The following is a 27794-nucleotide window of genomic DNA, read 5'->3' as shown; positions in this document are numbered from 1 at the left end:
CGAGGAGCTGGAGGTCTGCTTCTAAAAAGGAGAGGCAAGGGATGACGAAGTGGCTGCCATGGAGTCCTCCTGGGGGTTCAAGACCAGAACAGGCCAAAACTTGCTGAAAGGAAGAGCTGCCCGAGAACTGAAAACCTGCCTTGATAAAACACTGAAGGGGGGGAGGCGAGTGAGGGTACAGGAAGCAAGAAGGGAAAGAAGGACAAGGCAGGGAGGCGGAGCGGCCAGCAGGCGAGGGAGAAGAGGAGCAGGGGCGGAAAGCAAAACAGAGAAAGGCGCTGGACGGGGGAGGAGAGAAGGTGGGCAGGAGCCAGAAAAAGAAGGGGGGGGGGGGGGGGGGGGGGGGGGTTGGGATGGGACGGACAGAGGGCAGGAGGCGGGGGGATGTGAGCGGGGGCAGGGTGTTGGTAAATCAAACTCAAGAGGACTAAAATGTATAGGGGTGATAGCATTAGTTCACATGGTGAACATAGGAATAGAGGTGTGCTTAAGAGTGTGCTAGTGTGAGTGATCTAATCTATGATGTAAGGCAGTATGCCCATGTGTGTGTAGGCTAGAATCTAGGAGAGTACAAGTGTGGTCTGGAGAGAATCCTGGAGTAATCAGGGGAGAGATTATAGGATCTGGATTCCATCGTTGTAAAAATCTCTTGCCTATATATTCACACTCTCTCATGAATAAAGTATGCGTTTTTGCGTGCCTAATACTGCTTACGTTGCCTCCATTGTAACATGGTATCTTAGAGCATTAGTGTAGGTATGTTTCCTCAGGCCTTCCGCATCGTTTCCACTCCAAATGGCTTGTAGTTCATCAGGTCGTTAGCCTTTAATCGCTGCCGTTAGGTGCACTAATCGTACTTCAGCGGCAGCAGTAGCCCGACATCGTGCTTGACACAGCTGGGTGACTTCACAGCAGCTGGGCGACTTCAAAACGCAGCTGGGCGACCTCACAACAGCTGGGCGACGTCAAAACGAGCTGGGCGACTTCAAAACGCAGCTGGGCGACTTCACAGCAGCTGGGCAACTTCAAAACGCAGCTGGGCGACCTCACAACAGCTGGGCGACGTCAAAACGAGCTGGGCGACTTCAAAACGCAGCTGGGCGACGTCTAGGAGCAGCTGGGCAACTTCAAAACGAAGGCATTCAGCACGTATGAACTTCAGAAGCTGAGTATTCAGCCTGCAAATGAAAAAAAACCAGTCGTAATGCTGTTCCTGCTTCTTCCCTCCAGCAGGGCGACCTCATTTGCTGCCCATCCATGCCCTTGAAGTCAAACAGTGGACTGATCTTCAAAAGAGAGAAGTAATGCTGTTTTTGAGTATGTCATTGCATTTGGAAAATATTTAATTACTGCTGTATCAAGTTCTTTTCAAATGACAAGCTCCTGCTGTTCATCTAATGAGGCATATGTAAAGAAGACCAAGTCAAAAAGGCGAGCCAAGTATCAAGTCAAGAAGACACCAGCCAAAAGACTCTAGGAGTATCAGACAAAGGAAACAAAACCATTCGGATATCACTATGCCAAAAGTCTTGGTTTCTCAGAGTTCCTTGCTATGAACATGCATTTGTATGAGGATGGTGATTTCTTCTGCCCCCAAGAAGACTAGTTCTTTCCGTTAATTCTTGGGTGTTTGTTAGGAGCTTTAGATATTGTTTTCTTGTTTTCTTTCTGGTCAAGATGCCTTCAAAGGATAATGATTTAAGCTTCAAGTTCTCTGGAACTTCATTTCATACATGGCAAACTAGGATCAAGTTGGTCCTCATGAACAAAAGTTTATGGAATATTGCAAATGGAAAGGAGAAGAAACCTCGGGATCCTGCTCAAGCCAATGTGTGGGAAGTTCGCGATGACAAAGCACAAGCCATAATCAAGCTAGAATTGGATGACACTTACATCCATCATGTGGATGAATGCAATAATGCCAAGGACACCTGGGATGTTCTGAATACACTCTTTGGATCCAAGTCAAAGAGTTCTAAGTTTGGACTTCTGGTTGAATTTTTCTGTCTTGAAATGAAGCCTCAAACCTCACTTGCTTCTCATTTAAATTACATGAAAAGTCTCCTGACTCAACTTGCGGGTATTGATTTACGCATTGATTAGGATGTCTCCATTGGTGTATTGCTCAAATCTCTTCCTAGTCCTGAATATGACAATGTTGTAACAACCCTCACCAATATGCCAGATCTGAAACTAGTAGAAATTGAAGCTTCTTTGCTTGAGGAGGAGAAGAAGAATAAGTTCAAGCAAGAATCTCCAAAATCATCTGTAAGAGAAGATGTACTGTACCACAACAAGGGATTCTCTGGCAAAGGGAAATACAAATATAATGACACTATCATTTGTGACTTCTGCCACAAGCCAGGCCACAAAGAGAAGGATTGTTTCTCAAGCTCAAAGGGCCTATCTCATGTGCATCACCGACAATGAAGAACATGCTGAAGAAGAACAAGAGCATCAAGAGGAAGTACACCAGCATCTCAGCATGGAAGTGAAGAAGAAGGGGGTCTCCAACACTCCTTCAACTTCTTTTGATGACCGTCTGTTTTGAATAAAGATGTAACCCCTGCACATTAACCTCATCTTGATATTGTATACCAATCCCAAAGGTAAACTCTTTGTATGTCATGGCTAAACCTCTGACCCAAGTCTCCTACACCTTCCACACCTCTGAAAAACCACGTCCCTGCGTTGGTCATGGATGACCAAGTCATGTCATGACTAAACTATTGTACATTCTGAGTTTGAGAGGGGGTGTTGGTAAATCAAACTCAAGAGGACTAAAATGTATAGGGGTGATAGCATTAGTTCACATGGTGAACATAGGAATAGAGGTGTGCTTAAGAGTGTGCTAGTGTGAGTGATCTAATCTATGATGTAAGGCAGTATGCCCATGTGTGTGTAGGCTAGAATCTAGGAGAGTACAAGTGTGGTGTGGAGAGAATCGTGGAGTAATCAGGGGAGAGATTATAGGATCTGGATTCCATCGTTGTAAAAATCTCTTGCCTATATATTCAGGCTCTCTCATGAATAAAGTATGTGTTTTTGCGTGCCTAATACTGCTTACGTTGCCTCCATTGTAACACATGGAGCAGATGCGTAGGTGAGATTATAGGGTCTGGATTCCATCGTTGTAAAAATCTCTTGCCTATATATTCAGGCTCTCTCATGAATAAAGTATGTGTTTTTGCGTGCCTAATACTGCTTACGTTGCCTCCATTGTAACACATGGAGCAGATGCGTAGGTGAGACGGATGGAAGCGGGGGCAGCATGCAAGCAAGAGGGAAGGAGAGGGCGGGCAGGGGGTGGAAGGGCAGGTGAAGGGGGGTGAAGGGGGAGATGGCGGGCAGGAGGGGGGAGAGACGCAACGTGCTGAGGGTAGGGCGCAGGTCAGGGGGGCTCCGCTCCAACGCATGAATTTTAGCTTTTCAATCAACCAAACCAATTATGTGGTATCCTCATCAAAAGCCGACTAGATGGCATCACCGTCAACCTCCCGTTGTGGAGCTCCTCTATGGTGCTATGTCCCTTATCTGGAGCTGGCAAGAAGAGGGTCCAGATCTTGAGGCTCGGGGCCATCTAGCTCTCTAAAGATTCTGCTCTCTCTATGATGACACCACGTCTGCTGGTGGTTAATACACGTCACACATGGGATGTACTCTCCTGATGTGGTCGGTGAGAGCTCCCAAGAGCTGGCTGTGCCCTTGGAATGCTAGCTCACACCGGATGAGGGCCAAAGAAATCAATGATAGTGGCTAGGTGGTGTCATGCAGAGTTTGCATCCTAGCATGTGGCCCTGTCTGAGTCTCCCGGTGGTGACATCTCCAGCAAGAAAAGACCCATGTATCTCTTGAATCTATTACGTCTGCAAAAAGTCAAAATGGCCTATGAAGTAAGTGTATGCAACCAATAATGGAAGATGCCCAAAGCATCCCCTAAATGCTATTGCAACAAAGAAACGATATATTGAATGACTTCCGAACTAGAAGATACCAAAGATACAATATGATATTACTACTTGGATCTAAATGTGTGCTCTTATGCTCAGGATACAGATATGGTTGGAATTATTTATATGTCCACCTTAAAGTTTTCTTGAAATTAGTACATGTTCGCTATATGAATCTTGATATAGTCTTTGCATTTTAGACTACATCTCCACTCACGAGAAATTTCACTAAAGAACTTGAAAATTTTGAAGTGCCTAGAGTTGAGCACAGTGTATGTGCAGATGCTTTACTTCTGCATTGGCCACTCATTGGTGCTCAAGGCCATTATGTGGCAAAGGCACACATCCAAGATGTTCTTCAACAAGAAAAGTTCTTAGAAGTTGACTTTTGTATTGTAGGGGGATGCATGGACAGCATGACTCCCTTTGGTTTGAAGTAGTCCCAGACATTATCTCTTTACCCTTCCCTGTGTTCCGTGTTCCTAGTCCAAATGAAGAAGAACTGGTTCCGTGGTGAAGACACTTCTATAATGAGCTCCTGTGGAAAGTGGGACTCTTGCTTGCTTTGTGTGTACTCATTGCTGTGTGTTTTGAGGAACACTTGTCCCTAATGGTACAACAAATCAGACATGTCTCGATTGCCGTAAACTGCAGTTTATGGTTTGAGCACTTCCTAAGGGAGGGAACCTTGAGTTTTTTGGTCCACAAGATGGATCATTTGAACCAGAGATAAGAATGCTTCACAGTCCTTTTGAACTTGATTTGGTGGAAATCTTTTAAACTTATTTTCCAGTTTTGGAGCTGGGCAAGGAAAAGAGGGTGTAAAAAGACTCACAAATGCCTTGGGATGTCAGCCAGACCTGAATACTGTGGCAAGTAGCAGGCAGACTTTACTCATAAGAGGGGAAGTCACTCTAAAGAAAAATAGGGTACAGAAGAGCATTCAGAGCCATATTTTCTGGCACGAACTGTTATGACTGATTTCACTTTCTGGAGAACGTCTTATTGTTGAGCACACAGTTTTGTTTTGAAAAATCCCTAGTTTGTAATGCATATAAGAAGGGTCAGCAATGATGCAATCCAAAATACCTCTTGAGCTGCCGCAGCTTTTCTCTCTTCAATTCTGTCTCCAAAATCCTTCCTTGATGGCTTCTATTCATGTCTTTACAAGACAACTATTAGTAGCTATTCAAATATGACACTTGCCCAAAATTATCAGTGCAAACCTCTCTTTCAGAATGAAACAAATACAAGAAAAAAGAATTTTGGAAAAGAAACCAAGGCTTCTACAACTAAGTCACAGGCGAGTCAGTATGTTATGTGGTACTGCACACCAAGCATAAGCAGCATTGCACTCTACTGTCCTTATTTCTGAGACCTCTTTAGCACTATGCTTTGTGGGAATTCATAATATTACTACATAAGTCATCTATTAAGCTTGCGGAGAAATATTGAGATAAAAGTAGGAGAAACATTGAGATAAAAGTAGGACCCTAACCTACACAATGCAAAAAGAACCAGCAGAAAGGATGCAGCAAAAGAATGAAAAAGTGATCGCCTCTTTATTGGCCCGGGTAGGCATTGTTGGGGGTGTTTCATAGGTGAGAGAACTTCCCTTTGTATAGGTTTTAAGCAGAGCCAAACCTGATTTTCAGTGGCCAAAATGGCAGAGAAGTTTTTTTTTTTTCCCAAGAAAGAGACTTCTATTAAGTATGAAAAAGGCATACAACAATCACGGCTATAAGCCGGAATAGAATAGAATCACCCCAATATGTAAGGTGATTTCAACTACTAAGGAGCATCATGATGCCACGAGAGACCTATGGGACTACTCCTCCATAAATATAACGTGCTTTGCCTGCGCAGAACTAGAGGACCCCTTGATACAAGCCCAAGCAGCCATGAGAGTATGGATGATATCACCCCATATAGTACTAATGTACTGAGACCCAAAGATCTAGACACCCTCAATAGCCTCCGTGCATCTAGCTCTCTAGATCTGCCATGTTGTACTACTGGCAACAATCTCCCAACTGGCGTGTAAACTCGCATGGGAAGTGCAGGAGTGGGTGTGCATCGCTTTGACCATGAGCACAATTAAACATTTCGACATTTAATCACAGCCATTGAACAATCCACAAAGCTTTAAATAAAAGTTGCACAACTAACACTCATAGAGGCTGGAATGGGCCGACCCCCCGCCCCTCCCTTGGAGTATTTCATTATCCAAGGAGAAATATAACATGAACAAGCTTTGAGGGCCTTACTCTCCCCATGGGAGATGCCGGATTATCCATATACAATAATAAACCTGTCCTTTATCCAATATGGCTATCCAACATGTCCTTCCAAAGGCGCACAAACATGTATAACAGCCCACATGGCTCCTCCATATGTGCATAAACTTGTATCACAGCCCATATGGCTCTTCCACGAGCACATAAACCTGTAAACCAGCCCATGTGGCTCATCCATGAACTCATAAACCTGTAAACTAGCCCATGTGGCTCATCCATGAACTCATAAACCTGTAAACTAGCCCATGTGGCTCATTCATGAGCTCATAAACCTGTATGTCGCATCCGTGAGCGCCAAAACCTGTAAACCAACCCATGTGGCTCATCCATGAGTGCACAAACTAGTATAACAGCATGTATGTCGCATCCATGAGTGCCAAAACCTGAAAAACAACCTGTACATTGCATAAAATCAAAAATTTCAACAAGCTTTAGGAAATGCCCGAAGCTGGCTTAAGGATTTTGAAGCACAGGATGCTGCATATGAGCTACATGGTGTTTTGACGTTAGACAGGTTGAGAGAAGGCCTTTTGGAGCATTTTCAGCAAGCGGAGGATTCTAGTGTGCTTTGGCAGGAGTTGAGCATCTTGAAGCAGGTCCATGGGCAATCACTGGACAATTTTGTGCAGGTATTTACATGTTTATGGGATAAGTGGTGTATGACATTGAAGCAGGAAATTCCTCCTATGTTTTTGAAGAAGAGCTTGTTTATTGATGGTTTGCTACCCCATTTGAAGGTCAAGGTTGAGTTGAAGAATCCCAAGTCATTTGATGATGCAGTTAGGGTTGCTAGGGAAAAGGAAGGCAAGATTTTGAAGCAGATGGAGATGGGTATTTACCCGTATGAAGGTGTTGTGTCTGCAAGGGATATGCATGTAAATTTGGTTGAGGTAGATAAGAGTTCTATGCAAAGTTTGATTAGACAGGAGCCTCAAAGGCCGATACAGGTGCAAAGGGGGATGTTCTATGTGCCTTCTGATTTTTTTCCAAAGTCTTTAAAGCTAAGGTGGATGAAAAGCAGGATGAGGAATCTAGGTCAAGGTTTGAGACTTTTGCAGATGAGGAGTTGCTAGTGGATTCTTCTTTGGATTTGGATGTCGTGGCTGTACATGACAGTGATTTGGAAGGTCCTATTGGAGATCATTTGCATTCGGATCTGGATGACATGCCTGCACATGGAAGCAAAGAGGATGATGCCTTGGGATTGGCTGATGATAAGAAGGAAGAGGAGTTGGATACAGAATGCTTTGAGAATGATTCTTTGCCAGATTCTACAAGGGAGGAGGATGGGGTAGAGACTTGTGATGAAGTGAAGATGGTTTGTGATGCAGATGAGGAGAGCATGGAGGAAGATCCTATTATTATGGATTTTCTTGGACAGCTTGATGGTGATATGGTACCTGCGATGAATGATGTGGATGTTTTTCCATTTGATGCATTATGTGCTGGGGAGTCTTTGGACGATGATACTAGGGGGGTTGGCAACACTCAAGAAGGTATGTATGTAGATTTGGCTGATGAAGAGCATTGTGAGGTGAGTATTGTGCTTGAGGATGATATATGGGAAGTTGCTAGCCTTGATGAACAGGAGCCAGAGGTGGACATGGATGCTGATATGGTTGAGAGTGTAACTAAGGCTTCTTTGCGTGTTGCTGAAATGTTAAAGACAAAGTCCATGGATGACAAAGATTTTGAACCAGTTGAGCTGTATGGTTGTGAAGAGATGCCTGAATTTCAAGAGCTGGAAGTGCTTGTGGACACTGTTGTTGAAAAGGATGTGGATTTTTCTGTGCATAAAGGTCAAAATGCTGGAACCTGGCCTTCACTGGTATTGATGAATGGGATGCTAGATGTTGCAATGCCACAGGTTTTGAAGACAAGGAAGTTTGTTGTGGATGAACTGGACGAAAATGGTTTTGTGGCTCATATGGTTGATGTTTGGTATGTAGTGATGCAGCCATTGTGTTTCATAGATATTGGGAAATGGGATGGTGAATTACAGATGTTTCCTTTTGATCCTCGTGGATAGCTATTGGACTTTATCTTTTGCTGCTGAGCATGAATGCTCTAGCAGATGGGGGGGTTGGCAAAGTATGTTAGGCGTTTTCTGAAAGGTGTTTTGGGCTTGTGTACATATGGAATGCATGGCGTGTGGAGAGTTTTGCTTTGGAATGCCTTGGCAGATGTACAAACTGGACGGTTTGGCTGTAGGCTTGTACAGGTTTGTCCGGAGTGTGGTCCACTAGAGGTGGTATCAACCACTTGGCCGCTTTGGTTGTGTACGCGTCCCAAATAACTGGGCACTCGTGGATTGCATTTGAAGGTGTGTGAGGCATGAGGGGCAATTAATATTGAAGGGGCCAAGGTAGCCTTGAGCATTGGTGTGAAAAGGAATATGATGTGGCCATCTTTTAGGCTTTTTAAATAAAAAATAATGATCAACGTGGCCAAAAAGGAGACCACGTGGAGCTTTACGTAGCTGCCAGCGAAGGAAGCTCAGGAAGGTTGGCGAAGAAGTAAGGTCGGCGGGCCGGGTGGAGAAGTGGTCGCGGTGTGAAGTCGGGAGCTTCCACAATGAGAGCAGCGGCTGTAGAGGAAAGGAGCCGCCACAGAGGATCGCCACGAAGAGAACGTGTGAGGGGCGGCCTCTGTGTGCGGTAGATGGTTGACAGCGCAAAAGGAGAGCCTTGGAGACAGGCAGCTTTCGACAAGTAAGAGAGACTGGCTGGCGTTACAGGTGACGGGCTGGCCACAGCAGAGGGAGCCGCTTCAAAGGTTGAGGCCGCCTTTGGGCCGGGGTTAGTTTTTGGCAGCCACAGGAGATGCTAGCGACTGCTGCTGAACACAAGTGGGCAGAGAGGACGGGCTAGGGAGCCACTTGAGTGGAGGTCGCTACTGGTAGCTGGTAGCACTGCAGAGAAAAAGAAGAAAGGAGGGGTTGCCTTGGAGAAAGGTGGACAGCCGCAGGCGCTGAAGAGAGTGAGGAGCTTGACGTGGAAGCTGTGCAGAGGAAGTGGCTGACAGAGGATCAGCACACAGAGAGAGAGAGAGAGAGAGAGAGAGAGAGAGAGAGAGAGAGATGTTTGGGTAGCCGCTGCTGGCGACACACACAGAAGTGATGAGCTGCAGTGATGGGCTGCAGAGAGAGTTGAGGGTTAGCTGGTGGGGCGCCTTCTGAAGAGAGAGTGGCCGGGTTCTTTCTGGTGTGATTGACTGAGCTGCAGGCGACAGGTTCGCGGTGATTGAGGATGTGGTGTATCCTCGGCAGTGTGACAGGTCAGAGTGTTGATGTGTTTGTGGTTGTTGCAAAGGCTTGGTCGTCAGACGCAAGGTTGTAATTCCAGAGGCGGTGTGGCCGTGGTCGAATTCCCTTGGCAGTAAATCTAGGCCTGAGTGTTTGTATGGTTGTGTGAGTAAGGCTTCTGTGTCGGTAGAAGCTTGTATGAAGTGTTGATTTGGAATTTAGTTGCTGGGTGTTTACCTTGTCTATGGTGCCCCTGTTTTGTGCTGTCTTTATGGTGTGGGTGGTGTGGTGAACAGTGAACAGTGTTCCAGCCTGTGGGTGGCTGGTGGTGCCCCCGTTGGTGTTAGTGTTTCCAAAGTTGGGAGGTGAAGGGCTATAGAGGCATGGTTTTTTTTCTTGTTTTCACCTCACAGTGGCTCTGCCTTCCGACCTCGCTCCACACTTCGAGATGTCAGGTTGCTTGGAAGAGGTTTCTTCCAGGTGGATTTTGATTCCGAGGACGCAGCCTCAGAGGTTTTGAAGGGCATCCCTTTGCCATTGGGCCCGAGGAAGGTTTTGTTTCTTCCCTACTCCAGCTATTTTGACCCTGTTGAGGAAGACCGGAACCGTTTCCCGATTACTCTCAGATTCCCAGGTCTTCCTCGCGCATATTGGCCTATGCTAGAGGCCATCGGGTCCGCCGCCTTTGGGCTGGTTCTTCAACTGCCCCCCCTCCACGCTTTGCCGACATCTTCTGCCCAGGTGGTTACTGCCTCGGCGGATGCTGTCCCCAGGGTCATGGTTCTTTTTTCTTTTTTTTTTCAGAAAGGAGACTTCTATTAAGTATGAAAAAATTTTACAAAATGGAGATTTCACACCAAAAAAGGTGGAGATCTCAACCAATCAGGAGCCTTGTGCTGCCAATAGGGTCATGGTTCTTGCCCGTGACTGTGAGCTTTTTGAGGACTATGTTTTGCTTCCGGGCCCTAGTGGTCTTTTGAAGCAACGTATGGAGATTGCAGGTAAACCCGATCAGTGCCGGGTTTGTCACCAACAGGGTCACTTTGCTTGAGATTTCCCTCGGCCTCGGGGTCGCAGGAGGCCTTGCAAGCGTGCTTCTCAGGCACCACTCCCTTGGATCCTTCCCGTCCTACAGTCCGCCAGGTGTGGCGAGCTGTCTCTCACGCCCGCCCCCTTGGTGTGATTGATGGGAAGACCTCGAATCTTGCACCTCAGATAGATGATGTTTCTGGGCAGAGGGATGTATTAGCTCATGCATCTTTGCAGGGAGATGATATATCAGATCATGATGATTTTGTTGAGTCCTCTCTACTTGGAGGGGGCGATATGCAGGATGCTCAGCGTAGTGGGGATCATGTATTGCAGGATTTTCAGCATGATGCCATTGCCCTTGATGCCCCGCAAGGCGCACAAGTTTCTCATACATATGCAGGTACTGTGCAGGGCCCCGGACAAGGGCATGTCAATGGACTTTGCCCCGTGGATTATCCCGTCCTCCAGCATTATGAGAGGCGTCCTCAGGCTGCCCATCGTCTTCTTAGATCGGGGGTCAAACCCTCTTCTCTTAAATGAGAATCGTCTCATGGAATGTTCAAGGCCTTGGAGGGCTTCCCACCCGTGGTAGGAAAAACCTTCTGAAGGACCAGCTTCACCCTGCTGTTACAAGAGGGTCTATGGATAATACTTTTGTTGCAGGAACACAAATTGAATAGATCTCAGTGTGGCAAAACTAGTAAGATGCTTTCTGGCCACACCTTCTGGTCCTCGGCTGTTGGGGCTAGAGGGGGTGTTTGCATTTTAGTGGGGGCAGCATCTGTTATGCCTCATGTTATTGGACAACGTCTTATCATCCCTGCTAGAGTGCAGTGGATCTTGATCATGCATGAGGGTCAGAAATTGGGAATCTTGAATATTTATGCACCTAACGTGAGAGGTGAAAGGGTGGCCTTTTGGGACACCATTACAAATGTCATTCCCCAGGTTGATCATTGGATAGTGGGAGGAGACTTCAATATGGTTGAGCAACCTTCTGACAAGAAGGTTGGACACGAAGGGGGTTTACAACCTTTGGAGCGAGCCTCATGGGAGAGGTTCACGCTCTCTTTCTTTGGCAGGGATTGCTAGACTGAGGATGACTTTCAAAGAAGACCAAATTCCTTATCTTTCTCTTGGCATAATCACAGGAGCAGGGTTGAGAGCATCTTTGCATGTCTGGACCGATTTTATGTGGATGATTGGTCCCTGGACAGAGGAGGCACCATTGCTATTATGCCTCGCACCACCAAATCCGATCATTGCCTCGTCGTTTTGTGTCTCAGGGAGCCTGTGGCTCACTCGGCCTCTCCCCATGTCCGTATCCCTGACTCTCTTTATCTAGATGCTGACATCTCCCTTGAGATTACAGAGATATGGAGATCTTGTGATGGTCCTGATCCTCGTCATAATATTGCGTTGGCACTTGAGAGGACCAGCCATCATCATCATAGCGCTACCTTGTCCAAGGAGGCTGCTCTGGACAAAGAGAGAGCTATTAGGCGTAGGATTGCTGCTCTTCAGAGGGAACATGAAAAGCATCCACATGCGTCTTGGATTACAGACCTCTTGACCACAGTTAGAGCAGAGCTACAGTTGGCCATGGACAGGAGGGCTGAGTTCGTGTTTCACGCGAAAGAGACTGCTGGGACTTGTGCGCAAGCAGCCAGGCTCTGTACGCAGGCAGGCAGGCAGCCAGGCTCTGTACGCAGGCAGCCAGCCACGTAGTCAAGCGGCCAGCAGGCTGGCGGGTGCCTAGGCCTACGTAGTACGCAGGCAGCCAGCCACGTAGTCAAGCGGCCAGCAGGCTAGCGGGCGCCTAGGCCTACGTAGCCAGGCCTACGCAGCCTAGTGCAGGCGCCCAGGCCAGGTAGGCGCCCAAGCCAAGTGGGGCAGGCGCCCAGGCCCACGCCGCTTGTGGCGCAGAAGTTGGAAAGCAAACCGGCAGCAAGTTGACGTCAGCAGACAGCACGCCGGCGGCATTAATCCAGGAGGGAAAAAAAAAACAAGGAAAGCACTCGTTTTTTTTTTTAGTTTAATTTTTTTTTTTAACGTTTAAAACCCCCTCCTCCAAGGTTTCAAGGTGTTTTATTTTTTTTAAGAAAATAGAATATATATATATCCACATATATATATATATATATAAAACACAAAAGCAAAAGCTCAAGAAGCTTTTGGGACTAGCTGTATAAACCCCTTAAGTGGGCTTCTTGCCACACATCTCTCAAGCTTTCAAGCTCTCAAGTTCCCTTGCACTTTCATTGTGCAAAGATCGAATTTTCTCTCCCCTTACCCTCTTCACGATGTTGACCCAAGAATCAGAGTTGGAGCCCCTTGTTGAACGCGAAGGCTTGCCGGCTATGGAAGATACCGATGCCGATCTTTTTGACGATTATGTGTCAAAATCAGATTTCCAAGAGTTCAAAGTAGCTCTCGAAGCTTCTTCGTCGGAACGTCAGGCACAAATCGCAGCCCAGATGCAAGCTTTGCAAAACTCCATCGCTCTATTGACCACTACCCTCTCTACTTTATCAGGTATGGATACCTTGGCTTCTACTTTGGGCCCCAACATTACTCCGGAACCGTTCGGGGGCGAGAATAAGCAGCGCACCAAGGAGATCGTGGACACTTGGCTACATAAGTGGCAAGTACACTTTCCGTTTCATCCATATGATGATGGGAAAAAGATCCACTTAGCAGCAGGTTTCCTGTCCGGCAAAGCTTTGCTTTGGTGGAAGGAACTCAACCCTAAGCCAATGACTTGGGTACAATTCGAAGACGTCTTCAAGAAGGAATTCCTCAAGAAAGAGGATGATTATGATGATGTTGCCCGGTTTTCAGCTTTGACCATGACCTCGCAGCACCTCACTTATGAGGTCTACCTCCAGAAGTTTAGGGACTTGCAGATGAAAGCTACAAAGATGGATCCCACTACTCTTTTGGGGTTCTTCGTAGCTGGTTTACCAGACTCATACCGTTTACAGGTTAAAAATTACAAATGCAAAACATTGGATGAGGCCATTCATTCAGCTCGTATCTATGATGATACAATCGTCTCTTCCAAGTCGAAACCCGTTACCGAGCAGGGGAACAAGCATAAAAGAAAATTCTCCGCACCTATGGCTAACACGACAGAAGGAAAGTCTTCGGACCAACCTTCGAAGAATTCAAGTTCGACACCAGCGAAGAAGAAACGACTCCTTAGGGCTTTAAAGCTCAAGAAGGAAGGACGTTGTTTTATCTACGAAGAAAAAGGACACATGCGTAACGAGTGCCCAAAGCAAAAGGGTGCCAAGACAAACGCAGGACCCAAGCCAAAGACAGCTAACCAGTTGTCTTTGACAGGTACGTTAAGTACTGTACTTTCTCGCCCTAGTACTTGTTCTGATTGTCTGTTCAATTCTAAAGTATTTGGCTTGCATGATCTTCTCCGAGTTTATGGAGAAGTGAATGGCCATAAGATTCACATTCTTTTAGACCCTGGCAGCTCACACAACTTTGTTAACTACAAACTTGTGCACAAATTGAGTCTTGATACGACACCCAGCGATCATACCTATGAGGTACGTCTACTTGCGGGAAGGCAAGTATGGGATCGAAAGGTGGAGATGCTTCCAATCCAGATTCAGGACTACAAAGATATTTTGGAATGCTATGTAATGAATCTAGAAAATGTAGACTTGTTATTAGGGATTGAGTGGTTTAAGACTCTTCAAGTCCAGATAGATTGGTCTAGTCATATTTTTTCTTTTCAGCATAGGGACACCAAGTATAGTATTTTAGGTGATTGTATTCATCCCTCTCAGGGACCTCTTGCAAATACAAATAATTTTGGAAATATAATGGATTCTTCTTTGTATACCGCTTTCCATTGTGTATTGATTCCACTTTCTTCCTTTCTCATCTCTTCCATGGATGTAAATGAATTAAGTGTGTTTGAAAGAAAAGCATTACAGAAGATACTTGATTCGTTTCAAGACGTATTTCCTAAGAAACTGCCATCGGGTTTACCACTTGAACGGGCAGTAGATCATCGTATTGACTTGATCCCTGGTGCTCATCCTGTCAGTATTCCACCTTACAGGATGAGCCAAGCTGAGGAAGATGAGTTGACTAAACAACTCGAAGATTATTTGAGGATGGGCCAGATCCGTCCAAGTAAATCACCTTGAAGTGCACCTGTGTTGCTTAGGAGAAAGAAGGACAATACCTGGAGAATGTGTATAGATTACAAGAGATTGAACAAGCTGACCATTAAGAACCGTTATCCTCTCCCTAGATCAAATGACCTGATTGACCGGTTAGCAGGAGCGAAATATTTCACAAAGATAGATTTACGTACTAGCTATCACTAGATACGTATTCATGAAAGGCATGTCGAAAGAACCGCCTTTCGGACTAGGTATGGCCATTACAAGTTTCTCGTATTACCTTTTGGGTTAACCAATGCTCCAGCCACTTTCCAGCAAATGATGAACGATCTTTTTCGTGAACATTTCGGGAAATATGTGGTGGTGTTCCTGGATGATATTTTGATATATAGTCGTACTCTTGAGGATCATGTCAGACCTCACGATTGTCTTATCTATTTTAAGACAGAATCGACTATATGCTAAGTTAAGTAAATGTGAGTTCTTTATGATCGACATCATTTACTTGGGACACAAGATCACTCGAGATGGATTGAGCATTGACTATGACCGAGTTCAGAAGGTTTTGGACTGGCCTATACCGCGAACAGTGAAACAACTTCGTTCTTTTCTCGGTTTTGTAGTTTTTCTTCGGAAATCTGTGCGGGAGTACTCTCAGCTCACACTACCGATGACCGACTTATTGAAAGGTCGTGGACGTAAGTCAAATCAGCCTATCACTTGGAATGATGATTTGGATATGGCCTTCAGACTTTTGAAAGATAAAGTCAAGGAAGCACCTATCTTAGCATTACCTGATCCTAGTCGGCCTTATGTTCTTGAAACTGATGCCAGTGACTATGCTATCGGGGCTGCTCTATTTCAAGATGATAGACCGGTTGCTTTTGAAGTAAAAAGCTAGACGACACTCAATCTCGTTGGCCAACCCTTGAGAAGGAGCTTTATGCTGTGATTCATGCTCTCAAGGTTTGGAGACATTATTTATATGGCTCCAAGTTTGTGGTATTGACTGATCATCAGTCAATCAAGTATGTGTGTGATGCGGATGATTTGAGAGGAAGGAAAGCTCGTTGGGCGGAGTTAATGCAAGATTTTGATTTTGAGATCCGTTATCGGAAAGGGTCCATGAATAGTGTTGCAGATGCGCTTAGTCGAATTAGAGAGGTGAATTCTTTGTCGTTCACCGAGATTTCTACTGACTTATTTAAGTCATTGAGAGGGCTTTGCAGGACTGATAGTTATTTTGGTCCATTTTGGCAGAAGATCCAAGACGGGAGCTCATTGATTGACCAAGACTCAATGACTCAGTAGTCTACCATTCAGGCTGCAGGAGGCCAGTGGATGATTCGGAATGGTTTGCTATTCCGTAATGACAAAATTTGTGTACCACAGATCTCGGACATTAGGTCCAAGATTCTTAAGGAGTGTCACGACGCCCCTTCTGCTGGACACCCTGGGGTACACAGGACACTATTGTTAGTGAAACACACTTTTTATTGGCCAAAGATGAAAGGGTATGTAGAAGATTATGTTCTCAAGTGTCAAATTTGTCAGGCAAATAAAGCTGAACGCTTTAGACACGGGTTGTTGCATCCTTTGCAAATCCCAAGTAATATATGGGAAAGTATTTCCATGGATTTTATTACCGGATTGCCAAGAACACATCAAGGCCACGATTCTTTTTGGGTTGTGGTAGATCGCTTGACAAAAATGGCTAGATTTTTACCGACCCGGAAGACTATTACAGCTACGCAATTAGCACGGCAGTTTATCGAGCAATTGTTTAGACTGTACGGGTTACCGCAGGACATAGTCAGTGATAGGGACTCTAAGTTTACGAGTGATTTTTGGAAACTTGTTTTTGAGAAGTTGGAAACAACTTTGAATTTGAGTTCCTCAGGTCATCCTCAATCTGATGGCCAGACTGAAAGAGTGAATCAGATTTTGGAGGATATGCTTCGAGCATATGTATCCAAAAGACAGAGTTCATGGGAGGATTATCTTCCTATGTTAGAATTTGCATATAACAGTACTAAGCATACGAGTACAGGTTTTAGTCCTTTCATGCTTATGTATGGTTTTCAACCTAGATCACCTGTTACAGTAGGATTCTCAGGACTTCAGCATAATGCAGCATGTAATTTTTTGCAAGATATGCAAGAAATGTTACAAGTTGCGAAGGAATCTATTAGAAGTGCTCAAGACCGAGACAGATTTTATTCTAATAGACATCGTTCACCCAGAGAGTTCTCTGAAGGAACGATGGTGTATTTGCGAGTTCCGAAAGATTCCGAGACTTTACGGACAGGTCGATCTCCGAAATTATCCCCTAGATACTGTGTACCATTTCGTATTACACGAAGGATTGGTTCAGTTGCATATGAATTGGATTTGCCTTCTCATGTGAAAGTTCATCCTGTATTTCATGTCAGTAGACTTAAGGAAGTACTGGGTGGAACAGATCAGTTAGTTACTCCTCAAGAAATTATAGATGTCGAGGACATGACATTTGTTCCGCACGAACCTGAAAAGATTCTTGGATTTCGTGAAAGAAGATTGCGTAATACGCTTATCATGGAATACAAGATCAAGTGGAAGGATTGGGTTGAGGAGGACGCTACATGGGAGACATTGACTACTCTTCAGAGAGATTACCCTGGCTTTTTAGTGAGCTCAGGAGTGAGCTCTTAGAGGAAGGGGAGTATGTCATGTGCACGGTGTCTATCTACCGTGTGCTACACGCACGCAAGACTAGTTTCGAGGCTTGGGGAAGCTTGGAGCTATGTGGCTGTCGGGTATGATGCCGCCTTACCTCACGGAGGGGCTGATTCACCTTATCCCCAAGAGAGGGGACAAGACTGACACTAAACAATGGAGGCCCATCACTCTCCTTGGATCTACATATAAGATCTTAGCTAAAGCCTTGAGTATAAGGTTGCAGCCGATTCTCCAAAGGACTATCCATGATACACAGAATGGCTTCGTCCAAGGAAGGAGTATATTTGATAACATCTTTTCTTTTTGGGAAGTTGTCGAGTGGGCAAAGTCTAGTAAGCAGCCTCTTGCTATTCTTTTGCTTGATTTTGAAAAAGCTTATGACAGAGTGGATTGGGATTTTTTCGAGGGCACTATGGCACATATGGGGTTTTCCCAAAACTGGATCAGAGGGGTGTCCTGCCTATACAGGGAGGCTCATAGCACTGTCTTAGCTTGTGGGGGGCGTGGCGAGCATTTTAAGATTTCCCGTTCGGTGAGGCAGGGCTATCCCCTCGCCCCTTTACTGTACCTCATTGTAGCTGAGGCTATGAGCAGGTTTCTTCGGGCTGTCCCTGGTGTTGTGGGTCTCAGGCTGCCTTTATGCACGGAGGAAGAGTTTTTGGACTCTGAGTTAGCAGATGATACGGCATTGTTCCTTGAGGCTTCACATGCTTGTTTATGTGCTTTCCGGACAGCCTTGGAGGCATTTTGTTTCGCAGCAGGAGCTGCTATCAATTGGCATAAATTAGTTGGTTTTTGAATCAATGATTCTCCTCTTGCAGATTGGGGTAGAGATGTTGGTTTTACTTGGGTTGAGAGAGGATGCTCTGCCAGATACCTTGGTTGTCAGGTGGGCATTGACACAACAGTTTGCTCCAGTGCTCTTAAGCATTAAAAGCAAACTTCATCACTGGAGTAGGAGGAAGCTCGACTTGGCCTCTAGAGCTTTGGTGGTTAACCAAGTTTTGCTAGCCACGTCTTGGTTTATTGCTTCATGTTGGATTTTTCATAAGGGCTGCATTGGCCAGCTTCATCGCCTTATTCCAAACTTTCTTTGGTCAGGGCTTGATGGAAATGCACACACCAGGGCCAGAGTTGCTTGGGAAACCATTATCGGGCCTAAGCAGGAAGGGGGATTGAATATCATTGACCCCGAGGTGCAATGTAAGGCTTTGTTCTGTAAGCTTGTTGTTAGGGGCTTTCTTCTCCAGGTACTGAGCCGTGGAAGGACTTTCTCATGCAGCAGATTACGAAGTGTGTCCCTGTTCGCGGAGGTGATTGGACTCTCAGCTCACGCTTTATTTTTTCAGATGTAGTTCACTGCTCCCCTTTGTCCCCCCAAGTTAGGTCCCTCCTACGGGCCTGGGATTGCCTGAGGAGTTTTTTGATACACATCCCCCCACGTTCAACAGAGGGAGCTAACCGGCAGCCCATTCTATGGAATGATTTGATCTTAGATGGGCATGTGTGATCTTAGATGGGCATGTGTGGCCGCTTGGGGCAGCTATGCGTATTCTCTAGGCTGGCTGGGAGACCCTTTGCCCCACAGTGCTGGCTTGGAAGAGAATTCAGAGCCTTACCGAGGTGCAGAGATTGGATATCACGCAGCACTTGAAAGGTTCTAGCCGGAGGATTGCACAGATTGATGCAACCATTCCCAACCACGGGATTACTGGATCTTTTTTGGAAGGTCGTCATCATTCTTGGTTCCTCTTCAGGTTATGGGTATCTCCTTGCCTAGGGAGGATGATGTATCGGTTTTTTTTTCTGTACAGGATGGATGGCAGCTAGAGAGATGTGATGTGCAGGGCCTTATTCAGGGCCCCCAGATTCGTCCAATCAGAGTTGTTGGGGCAGGTTAGGGAAGCACGTCTATGATGACACCCCCCCGAGGGATGATCACAGAGAGTGTTAGGCTTTGGTTGTATGGTGGCTAACCTATCAGACATTTGCCTTGGGACCCCGGTGATAGGGAGTGGAAGGATGCTTGTAATCCTTTGAAAAGCATGCATTTTTTTAGTTATACGGTGCGGAATGCCAGACATCTTATCTTGGGACACATTCAGAGTGTCCCTACTCTTAGACCCCATTGGGAGTCTTACGGCATTTCGATTGACATTCAAAGGGCATTTTGTCGGAGATTGTGGCACTCTTACAGGAAGCCACAGATTTCCTCCTTTATCTAGGTTTCCCTTCATGGTGGTCTGGCCACCAATCAGTGGAGGTCTGTTACTCGTGCTTGCCCAGCATGCCCTAGATGTGCAGGAGTTTCGGAGTCAGTTTACCATTGTTTATGGGAATGCACGGAAGCACAGAGGGTTTGGTCTGCGATTGCACACCTCTTTGGTAGGATTAAGAGGGATGCTATCATTTCTTTTGGTTCTATCATTTGGTTGACATAGTGTGGGCCTTAGTTGAGGTTCGAGGGGACTGACAGGAGCTTGGCCATTATGGTTAGGCAAGGAGTTGCTCGGCAGTGTTGTCTTAAGGATTTGCCACTTTCACACTTTGTCCCTCCGGCACAGAGGTTACACAGTTCTTGGGAGATTATTGCTACCATCTCAGCCTGGAATATCTCGAAGGCTAGATGCACTGAGGCCATTGAGGGTACTCCCGTTCTTGTTTCTCAGTGTCTTTGCAGGATTTGGAGTGATATTATTCACACCATTATGGCTACCTCGGCCAGAATCCAGGGATCTTCGAGGGCTGCGGAGAGGAAGCGTGCCCAATTTATGAGAGAGTGGGACATTGGTATCTTTTTCACATCCTCTCATTCGGGACCCTATTGGCAGCACAGGGTTCCTCATTGGTTGAGATCTCCACCTTGCTTGGTGTGAAATCTCCATTTTGTAAAATTTTTCATACTTAATAGAAGTCTCCTTTTTGGGAAAAAAAAAAGTACTTTGTAGTAAGTAGCAAGAGCACCAACTTTGCAAATCTCCAAAAGGATGGCCTTTAAGGGGGAAAAGATTTATTTGGATGAGGACCTTACACCGGCACACAGATAGCACACTGGAAGGAACACATGCCGCTTGTGCTTAAGGCAAGGAAAGAGGGGAAATGGGCTGTATACAGAGACGCCCGAGTCATCATTACGGAGAGGAGGCCCGCTTGACGGTGCACAGCCTATGAGACCTTGCGATTCACGGTGTGGAATTGCAACGGAGCCCTTAGAACAGATGCAAAATACTTTGAGGATACTTTCAGACTCAGTGATACTGCTATGTATGCACAGTGGGAGGTACCACAGGATCTGGAGGAGTGGCAATACTTTAGAGTGAGGAGCTTCGTGACAAAATACATGTGCTACATAGAGATGCAAATGCGAGATACATGTGAGCGAATATGCAGAGAGGGGCTCCGCGAGCTATATGTGACGGTATGCTACTTTCCCCCAGCCCACTCTGGGTTTGCACCATCACGAGAGTTGCCCTATATACCACTATATGATGATATCATGAGGTTTGCCAGCATGGGAGACATATTACTATTGGGAGACTTTAATGGGAGACATATTACTATTGGGAGACTTTAATGCACGTACAGGCACAGAGCAGACAGAGTTGTATGATACTCAAGAGGCTATGTACTGGGAGATCACGACAGATGAAGTAGGGTTGCAGAGATCAGCACAGGATAAGGGGGAGATTACAGATTATGGCAGCCATTTTCTCACACTCGGGAGTGCACATGGGTTGGTCATATACAATGGGTTATCGAGATGGCAAGGATCAGATGCTCTCACACACTCGAGCTCTAAAGGGGGAGCGAGCACAGTGGACTACTTGATGGGATCTCCTTCATTGATACCTGATGTCCGGGGTTTCACGATTTCCAGTAGGCCCATTGGCATAGCAGCCGATCATGCATACCTGAGTTTCACACTAGTAGGTAGATCCCCGAGAGATGGGCCAGCCACTCATCTACCTAGGTACCCGAGATATCAGTTTACATGTGAGACAGTTGGGGTTTATCGAGATGCAGTATCTGATGGCTTGTTCGCTTTAGACCCGTATAGCCCTCTAGACGAGATCACGAGACGATTGGCAGGTGTACTACATGCATCCGCCTCATATGCGTTTCCCTGCACTATGATCCCTTTCACCCACCTCCGCAGCACTGCCCCACAGAACAGTTAGACACGAGCACAGCTACAGCGTGAGATTGCCATTGGGTCTCACACGATAGATAGGCCAGGATGATCTTTCCGCGCCTTGTGCGGAGGAAGAAACGAGCCTATCTGGCTAAGCTAGAGGAGGAGATCTACTAACTCTTCTTGGGGAAGGACAGCAAGAGGGCATGGAAGATGTTTCAGGAGAGATAGCCTGGTACTCCGATTACTGCACTTGAGGCATGGCATACTTATGCTAGAGAGCTATATGATGCACCAAGACAGCCCCCCACCCACCCTCCTGAGGCATGGTCATCGAGCACATGGACAGGTTGGCTTCAGGAGAGGATTTACTACCGTGGATCACATACTAACACTTCGGGCACTTATTGAAGAGGGCAGGGCACAGACGAGAAGGATATATTGCTGCTTTGTGGATTTCCGCAAAGCCTTCGATACCGTACCACGTGCCAGGCTTATGCACAGATTGCATGACATTGAGGTACCCAAGGATATGCAATGGGGGATATATGGTTTGTATGAGTCTGTGAGACAGGCAAAGTCCGAGCTCCAGGCGGACTATCTGATAGGGTGACCAGCACGATAGGGGTGAAGCACGGATGCCCGCGCTAGGTCCTCAGAGTATCCAGTCTCACAATGTCCTTCCTAATGACCCTGTTCAGTTTTGTGCGGCTGCGGCTGAGAGCAAAGGAGGGAGCCTCTATGTTGTACTGAAACGGGGGGAGTACCCCCATTTGCATGCCATGTGTACTGAACCAAGTGCTCTCAACTATGCATACGAGCACTGCGTGTCTCCGTCTAGTGCGAGCTGTTTGGAGGACTCTAGGGCAAGCCTGGGGCATCTATCTGGTGGGAGCTCCCATAATCTGTGCCAATACGTCACTGTCTGGAATAAAGCCCCTATCACAATCGATGCAACCCCCATCTCCGCTTGCACGATCTCATGTGGCACTGATGGCTTACTCCTAATCATGTGCGAGATCACCATCACTACGGGTCTGTCCATCGGCTTCCACACTTCGTCCGTATCTGTCTTAGTTGCCTCCCCCCTCTGTCTCCTCCTCTGGTACAAACTGGACCCTAGATGGGAGCCTCACACAATAGTGCAGGTGTGACTAGTGCTTCAAACAACAAGAGCCTCGTCCTTGGCTCATGAAACTGTATCTATGAGCACTGCCTCTCGAGTGAGCCCAGGGTTGCATTGCCACGCATCAATCTGGTTTCGGTCGCCTTCCGCATAGAGAACTGCGGTCCAACAAAAGTGATCCCAAGATATACATAAGAGGTCACATGCTCCACTGGCTCCCCATTATATGTAAACTGTGGTGCGGATCTACCTATCCACTGCGGGAAGGTATTAAATATCATAACCTTGGTCTTGCCAAGGTTCACAGTGAGGCCCCGGTCCTCACAAAAGGCCCGTAATGCATCCAAATGCCTCTGTATCCCCTCTGGTGAGTCAAAGATAAAGACGATGTCGTCTGCATACAATAGGATAGGTATCAAGACTCCTGCCAATCGTGCTCCTAGTCCTCGTTGTTTGTCTATGTAGTCAGATATCTCATCAATGTATAGCCCGAATAGAGTAAGAGATAGGGGGCAGCCTTGTTTCACCCTGATGGTGTTGTATAGTTACCAGCGGGGTCCATGGGGTAACCTGCCTTTAGAATAGGCACAATGGTATCAGAAGACTAATTGATGGGGAAACCTTCACATAAGGCCCTGTTAAACATATGAACCAAAAGTGGAGCCAACACATCCCTTGCATGGGAGAAGTGCTCGGCAAGCATCCCATCATGATCTTGTGCTCTCCCATTCTTCATCCTATCAATAGCATCTCTTACCATGCTCAAGTGGAAGGAGGAATGGGGGGGACGAGGCTCAGGTGGGTGAGGGAGGGGTGGCTGTCAGGATGTGGTAAAGGGAAGTGGCATAGACGGGGGCCGAGTTTTGAGCTGATCAGATCAGTCCGACAGGGGTGTCCTCTCGCCCCGTTTCTATTTCTCTTCTTTGCTGAGGCTATGAGCATGTATTTGACGGCAGAGGAGGTTGGTTTGAGAGGACTCCAGCTCCCACTCCGGGGGGAGGACCTGCTCGATGCTGAGTTTGCTGACGACACGGGCTTATTTTTGCATGGCCAGGAGGCCAATCTTCTTCGGGCAAAGCAGTCGCTCCAGGTTTTTAGTGCAGCTTCGAGAGCATTGATCAATTGGCGCAAGATAGTGGCCTTTTGGATCAGTAGCGCTCCCACTCCAGCATGGAGCCCAAACCCCGGTTTTAGATGGATTCCTCCTGGCACAGCAGTGCGATATTTGGGATGCCAAATTGGACTAGATTTGTCACCTGAGCAGCAGATTGCCCCGCTTCTTCTGAGCATTCGGAAGAAGCTTTTGTATTGGAGTACAGCTCGGCTATCCTTGGCTGGGAGGGTGGTGGTGGCAAATCAGGTGCTTTTAGCGACCATGTGGTACATTACGTCTTGCTGGATCTTCTCGAGCTCTTGCATCAGCCAGGTACAGAGGCTGATCAGGAACTTTCTTTGGTCCGGGCGGGACGGTCAGTTAGCTCGGGCAAAGGTTGCTTGGGTAGTTATTACACTTCTGCTGGCCCAGGGAGGCTTGGGCATTATAGATCCACTCGATCAGAGTAGAGCCTTATTGGGGAAGCTTATTGTTCGGGGGCTGCTTCCAGGCGCTGAGCCATGGAAAGAGCTTCTTTTGCAGCGGCTGCAGGCTCGGGCTCCCCCAACAGGGGGCACTTGGGCACCAGAGACGATGGATCTTCATAGAGATGAGGAGGACAGGCCTCAGTAGAGGATGGGAGGACAGATTTGCTTTGAGCATCCTGAGAGCTTGGGAGCTGCTGAGACCGGGGCTCTCTCAGAGACCTCCTTCTTGTGTTGAGGAGCGAGCCAGATAGCCGCTCATCTGGAGCCCAGCGGTTCGCACAGAGCAGGGTCATATGCTGGGTTCTCGGCCTCCTCTAGCCTCGGGACCTTTGGCGGCAGGCCCAGCACGTAGCTTTGGAGACTGGCAGGCCTTTTGCAGTCTTCCAGAGGAGATCCAGGTGGAGAGGCTGAGTCACTTCAGAGGGGGGTTGATTATGAGGGATGACATTCAAGAGGCACTCACAGAGAAGTGGTTCACGCCTCTCGAGATAGTGGCCCCACAGTGGATGGGAGCCTTTACACAGTTGGAGATCCTGATTGCTGTCAGAGCTTGCACTGAGGATGGCAGATGCCTCTACTATGAGATTCAGGATGAGGGCAGACTTCAGAGACTGGAGGTGGAGTCGCCTTTGGTTGCAGAGTGCACCTTTCAGAGGATACGGGTAGTGGCCACCGCTTCTCGGAAGTGGCATATTGACCCAGACCCTGCAGATATGCTCCCGGATTGGCGCATATGGGCATATGCAGCGCGCCCCTTGGCCCGGCTACAGTGGGACCCTGGGGAGTACGAGTGGCATGATCCTTATGCATCCCTTGAGGCCACAGAGATCACCTTTTTCCAGTATACTGTTCGGCTGGGGCGGCATATTTTGACGGCGAGGAGGATGGTCTCTCCAGCTGCAGCGGGGCACTGGCGGCTACAAGGGCTCTCACAGGAGTTCCTGGAGGATTTTTGGGCCCGGCTCTGGGCTAGTCGACAGGCCCGCAGGATCTCGACTTTCCAGTGGCTGGTCGCCCACAGGGGCTCAGCAGTTGGCACCTCGCTTGTCTACAGCGTCTTCCGGCGGCCTGCGTCCGATGCGGCCACCCTATGGAGACACAGAGACATTGCCTATGGGATTGCCCTCAGGCGCAGCAGATTTGGCTGCGGATGCCGCGTATTCTGGCCCCCCTCTCTCCAGAGGGTATGTTTACGTGGGGTGCCGCTGCTTGGTCGACTTCGTCAGGGCCTGCTATGGGCTATGAGACGGAGCAGGACAGTCAGGCCATCAGATTCATTAGGGGCCAGCCTCGCCTTGTTCCTTCACCGGATTTCTCGTCTGCCAGCTGGACACAGGAGAGGGATCTACGTTGGGAGCTGCTCAGCAGCCTCACCATCTGGTTTACCTGGAGGGCCCGGTGTTTCAAGGCCTTTGAGGGGAGACTAGAGCCACCAGGAGAGACTGTACGGGGTTTTGGCAGGAGTTGATCCACACCCTGCGAGGACAGTATGACCGCATCCGGGGCGACTCGGATGAGGCGATCTTGCGGCGCCAGGCCTTTCACACCACCTGGCGCAACGGCCCCTTCTATACTCTACACGCGGGGTCACTCCGATGGCATTACAGGCCACCTGTTTGGCTTTTCCCCCCTCCTATTGTATGATTTAGCCCCTCAGTTCTTTGTACTGATGCTTGTACTTTTCAGCACCTAGGGAGAGTCTCCCGGGTTGCCTTGCTTTGTTCACTGCTCGGGTTTTTCTTGTGAGCAGGAGAGGATCTTTTGTAGCCCTACGGGCGTTTTTATATAACTAATGAAAGGATCTTTTCTCGGAAAAAAAAGTATATATCATCTCTGCAGAGGATCTTTTGTAGCCCTACGGGCGTTTTTATATAACTAATGAAAGGATCTTTTCTCGGAAAAAAAAGTATAGATCATCTCTGCAGAGGATTGATACTAGTTGTGGGAGATGGCCACATGGGCTCGTATAAAAGGACCATCCAGATCTACACAAGAAAAGCACGCTATTTTCATGAGGGAGTGGGATCAAGGGATCTTTCTCTCATCGACCCCCAATGGGACTCTCTTGGCACCTTTTGTGGCCCAGATTGGTTGAGATCACCCTACATTCTGAGATGAGGATTTTTTGTTCCGGCTTCTAGCTGTGATTTTCTATGGTCTATTCATACTTGATAGAAGTCTTCTTTCTGGAAAAACAATAACTTTTACTCAAATACAAAGACCACCTATTATGACATTCATGTTTTCCAAATGGTTTTTGCTGGTTATCTGTTTTGGAAGATATATACTGAAGGTAAACATTCGTGTTTTCTGAATGTTTTTTTCTGCTTATCTGTTTTGGAAGATATATACTGAAGGTAAACATATATACTGATACTGAAGGTAAACATAGCAGTACAAAAAAATCATATTTTCAAGGAAAAGATCACTTAAGATACAGGATTCTGGATAGTTTTTTGAAGATTGTCGAGCTGCTGTTGAACATCCTCGAGCTTAGTGTTACTTTCTTTAAGAGCCATCTGTAAGGAAGCAACCTGCACATAAGAGACCCCAATTAATTCAAGGACAATATATATTTTGCAACCGTAAGATGTAAAGCCTGTTGTTCTATAAGCTAAGTATCCTCTCAAAGATCACCAGTTAGTGTGGATAAGAAAAATGACCAGCCATTATGAGAGCTGGAGCTCCCCCTCCTCCTCGAGCCCCTTGTTACCCTCCCCGGAAGCCTCCCCCCTTCCAATTGCACAGCCTATGCCCAGTGCTTGATTGCCTGCCTCCTCTGTGCCTATCCCATCTCTCAAGGCCCCAACAGAGTTAACATGACTAACCTAAGGTTAGGTTAACTAGGGGATGAGATCAATCATCTTAATGGGGAGGTTGCGTTATAACAGGCTTGTTCTATTTATGGTACCTTGACTTATGGGTGGCCTATATAAGTGAGTTGTTGAGTTAGTTTGAGGGAGAGCTCCTCAAGGGCCTATTGCGACTACTTAATTCTTACATTGGAGAGGTGTGTCTTGGTGGTATGAGACATGAGGGCTTTGCACATGGAGCCAAAGCTCTAGAGGCATCTAGCCTCCAGCTTGGGAGTGAACTTAAAGGACTCTATGGTTGGGCCGTGACAGTCTCTTTATGTTCCTCGTAGCTAAAGGGTACACTTGGGGCCCTGCTGCCAACTGGCAGACCTAGGGCCTCTCCCCCGATTTTCCTACACACTACTGGCACTAGCGCTGGGACAGATTTAGGGCTTGGAAGATTATCCTCTTCTTTTTCTTCTTACACACCGCAATCTAGCAGCCTTATACATTGCAGCGCGCCTCCATAGACACAACTGCATTGCCTTTGGGACTGCTTGAAGGCACAGCCGGTTTGGTGGAGAATTTTATAGCTATTCACTTCCGAATCCATTACTCTCCATTTTGTGACATGTCACACGATTACATGGGTCACAAAGGTGGTCACGGCTCTTCTTTATGAGGAGAATGGTACAAGCCTCACCCTTCAAATCAAACTTTCAAATCTCCTAGAGGCCATCGGGTCCGCCTTTGGGCTGGTTCTTCAAG

The 27794-nt window shown here is 47.0% G+C and overlaps 1 protein-coding gene across 7 annotated transcripts in view; it reads right to left on the bottom strand.

The window, feature by feature from the left end:
• LOC147620045 (uncharacterized) overlaps nucleotides 1–27794 on the bottom strand; it is a 120479-nt gene that overhangs the window by 40716 nt on the left and 51969 nt on the right. For all 7 annotated transcript variants that reach the window (XM_086772185.1, XM_086772188.1, XM_086772187.1 and 4 more), the window contains 2 exons: nucleotides 26670–26765; nucleotides 5040–5102 (listed from right to left, as the gene is read on the bottom strand). In XM_086772185.1, coding sequence (XP_086628311.1) covers nucleotides 5040–5102; nucleotides 26670–26765 — 159 coding nt within the window. The remainder of the gene's footprint in view (nucleotides 1–5039; nucleotides 5103–26669; nucleotides 26766–27794) is intronic.

Source organism: Cibotium barometz, chromosome 32 (assembly GCF_041138505.1).
Source record: "Cibotium barometz isolate CiBa-2024 chromosome 32, ASM4113850v1, whole genome shotgun sequence".
Classification (NCBI taxonomy): Eukaryota; Viridiplantae; Streptophyta; class Polypodiopsida; order Cyatheales; family Cibotiaceae; genus Cibotium; species Cibotium barometz.
Note: the sequence above shows the minus strand (reverse complement) of the source record. Positions and strands in the feature narration are given on the sequence as shown.